The sequence below is a fragment of the Pediculus humanus genome, genomic scaffold, assembly GCF_000006295.1.
Source record: "Pediculus humanus corporis 1103172107471 genomic scaffold, whole genome shotgun sequence".
NCBI lineage: Eukaryota > Metazoa > Arthropoda > Insecta > Psocodea > Pediculidae > Pediculus > Pediculus humanus.
Window position 1 is genome coordinate 54,948 of NW_002987089.1, and position 3,266 is coordinate 58,213.

The 3,266-nt window shown below is 26.5% G+C and overlaps 1 protein-coding gene across 1 annotated transcript; it reads left to right on the forward strand.

The window, feature by feature from the left end:
- Positions 1–372: 372 nt before the first annotated feature.
- Positions 373–1,341, forward strand: Phum_PHUM124420 (innexin, putative; the record flags this gene model as incomplete). The annotated part of the gene is made up of 2 exons (XM_002424222.1): positions 373–447; positions 751–1,341. The coding sequence occupies 2 exons, from the start codon at positions 373–375 to the stop codon at positions 1,339–1,341; spliced, it is 666 nt and encodes a 221-aa protein (XP_002424267.1).
- Positions 1,342–3,266: the final 1,925 nt, after the last annotated feature.

A 3,266-nucleotide genomic window follows, 5' to 3' on the forward strand; every position in this document is an offset into this window, starting at 1 on the left:
TTTTTTTTTTAATTTTAATTTTACAAATTGTTGTTTGTTGTTTGTATTTATTTATTTATTTAAATAACAAATAAATAAAATACATAATTTATTGTTTGTTCGAATAGGTAAATTTTTAATTTAAAAAAAAAAAAAGGAAAATGGCGGATGTTTACGCGTGTTTAACTTATGATAATAATTTATAATAAATTTTAATTGGAAATTTTTTTTTTTTTTGGTTGTTGTTTCGAAAATTTGTTTGTTGAATTTGATTCCCCCCGTATGTTTGTTCTTTTGTTTGTTTGTTTGTTTGTATAACGAATGTCCTAAATTTTAAATTTAATACAAATTTAATTAAATAATAAATTTAAAAAAAAAAAAATTTTTCCAGATATGGCTTGTAAAAGTGGAGGAAATGGATTTTCACAAATGGAAGAATTAATTATGCTTCCATATTCGTTTCGAACCGTAAGTAAAACGTACCTGAAATCAATCTCACCTTTTAAATTTAATAATAATAATAATAATAATAATAATAATTTTAAGTGGGGGAAAAAAAAATTATAATGGAAAAATGGAGAAAAATTTATTTGATAACAATTTTTTTAAAAATTTGTTTGATTGTTTTTTTTAATTAATAATAATAATAATAATAAATGATAAATAGTTTGTATTATTAATAATAAAAAATAATAAATAAATAAAAAGGTTAAAGAGGAAGTGGTTGGTTTGGTTGTTATTGTTGTTGTCGTTTGTTGTTATTAATTTTAGAGTGGAAGAGCACAAACGTGTTCGACGATATTTTGGCTTAACTATGGCGCCACCTCTTTGCTATTAGTCGGAGCAAGTTTAATGGTTACGATAAAACAGTTCGGTGGACGTCCGATAGAGTGCATGGTTGACAAAGAATTAAACGGAGAAGTAGTGAATAATTATTGTTGGATACATTCGACATTTTCATCGTGGAAAATTTTTGATAATTTTAACGAAAGCGATTCGGTCGAAACGGGGGATGATAATGATGATAAATCAAATTCGAATAAGTTTATTTTCATGTTGGAAAACGATCGTTTTAAATTATACAATTCGAAACAGATAAATGAGGATAACATGAATCCATTGTCAAGGTATTCTGATAGATTTTGGCACAGTCATGGACCTTATCCTGGAGTGGATACCATCACCGATGATAGTTTTTTAAGATATCATAAATACGTACAATGGGTTGCTGGAATTTTAGTTATCCAGGTAAGACACATTTACAATTTCTTTCATTTTACGACGATGAAATTACCTTGGGAAAATTTGGAAAAACACCGACAACCGTCATCGCCTCCCCTTTTTTTAAAATTAAACCTATAAAAAAAGGCAAAGATGAATCAACCCATCCTAATGTAAATGATAAAATTCACACACGGGAAGGGAAAAATTCCATAAAATTTTTCCAGAACATAAATATGGCACACCTCCCCCCCCCCAAAAAAAAAAAAAACAAACGAAGGAGGAACGAGAAAAAAAAATGGCGTTGAAACTAAAATTAATTATCTAATATTTTGGTCTGCCGATTTGCAAAACTGAAAATTATAACCATGAAATTAAATCTGACGAATGATAAATCATTCATTCATTCATTCATTCATTCATTCATTCATTCACATTCTGGTATTCGTTTTTAAAAACGGTTGATTATGCAAAAAAAAAAAAAAAAAACGAATCTTAAACCGATTGAATTTGTGAACAAAAAAAAAAAAAAAATTTTATAGTTTCCTGTTTTTCCTTTCGGTTGGTTTGATTGTTGTTGTTGTCGTTTGTTGTCGTTTGTTTCGTCTACATTACTACAACCAAATATTTTCTTTTATTAAAAATTATAATCCAAGTTTAACTTTTTTTTTTTTTTATAAAACGATTTACGATTAATTTCTAGCGCTATAATTTTTTTTTTTTTAAACAACAACCGACTCAAATTGTTTGTTGATTGTTGCTATATTATGACGAGTTATTTATTCGTTTACACGGCAACTATATTTTTACTTCTTTAACTATAAATATTTAAAACTAGTCTATAAATTTCTTTTTTTGTTTCGTTCAGGTATTAATTATTTTACTGCGCTATAAAGAGAAAAATACCGTGAAATGAAAATTTTTTCTCTTTCTCTTTCTTTTACAACATAATTAACGCGCTATAATTTCGTTTTGTTTTTTTTTACGCTATAAACCCCCTCCCCCCCCAAAAAAAAAAAATATATATTTTAAACATCAAAAGATTTATTTAATAATAATAATAATAATTGAATCGTTTAAAAAAATAAACGAAAGGAAAGTAGTGAAAATTTAAAAAAATAAAATTTTACAACAAACAAAACAAACAAAAAAACAAACAAAGTTGATGGGTAAATTGTTTAATAAATATAATGATGATTTATTAACGTTAAATTTAACGTAAATAAAATAATTAAAAAAATTTTTTTTTGTAAATTTGAAAAAAAAACGGCGAGGGGAGGGGAAGGGTGGAAAAGAGCGATTAAGAAAATTTATAAATTTATATCTTTGACCTGATTTTTTATCTCCCTCTCTTTCTTTCTCTCTCTTTCTCTCTCTCTCTCTCTCTCTATACTATCATTTCGAATAATTTATAGTCTGATTTATAATTTATAGTTTTTGTTAATTATTAATAAAAAAAAAAAAATAAGAGAAGATCGTTAACGTTTTTTTTCTTATAATTACACGATGGTGAAAATAAATAAATAAATTTAAAAGTAAAAATTTTTCTCCAGGGAAAAAATTTTTTTTTTTTTGTGTTTGAGTAAATGTGACGTCATCGAAAAGAATTTATGGTTACTGGAAAAGAAAGAAAGAAAGAAAAAATGTATAGTTCCAGTGATATGATTGTCGTTTACAAATTTTAGTCTTACGTCATACAAAGTAATAAATTTATTATGGAGAAAAAGAAAAAAAAGTAAATAAAATAGTTGACGGTAAAAATGTTTTTTGAGTGTGTTTTGTCCATTTGAAATCGCCCCTTTCTCTCTCTCTCTCTCTCTTTTTTGTTTCTCATTTCCTTATTTCTGTCTCTCTCTCTCTCTCTCTCTTTTGCCCTTTTTCTTTGTCTTTTTGTCCCTCTCTCTCTTTCTGTTTTTATTCCCTTTTCTTTTTTCTCTCACCTTTCTCTTTGTTTCCGTTTTCATTTGGCTTTCTCTCGTCCTTTTTCATTGTTCGTCTCTTTCTTTCTTCTCTTTTTCTCTGTCTCTTTCACATTCTTTCTCATTTCCTTATTTCTGTTTGTCTCT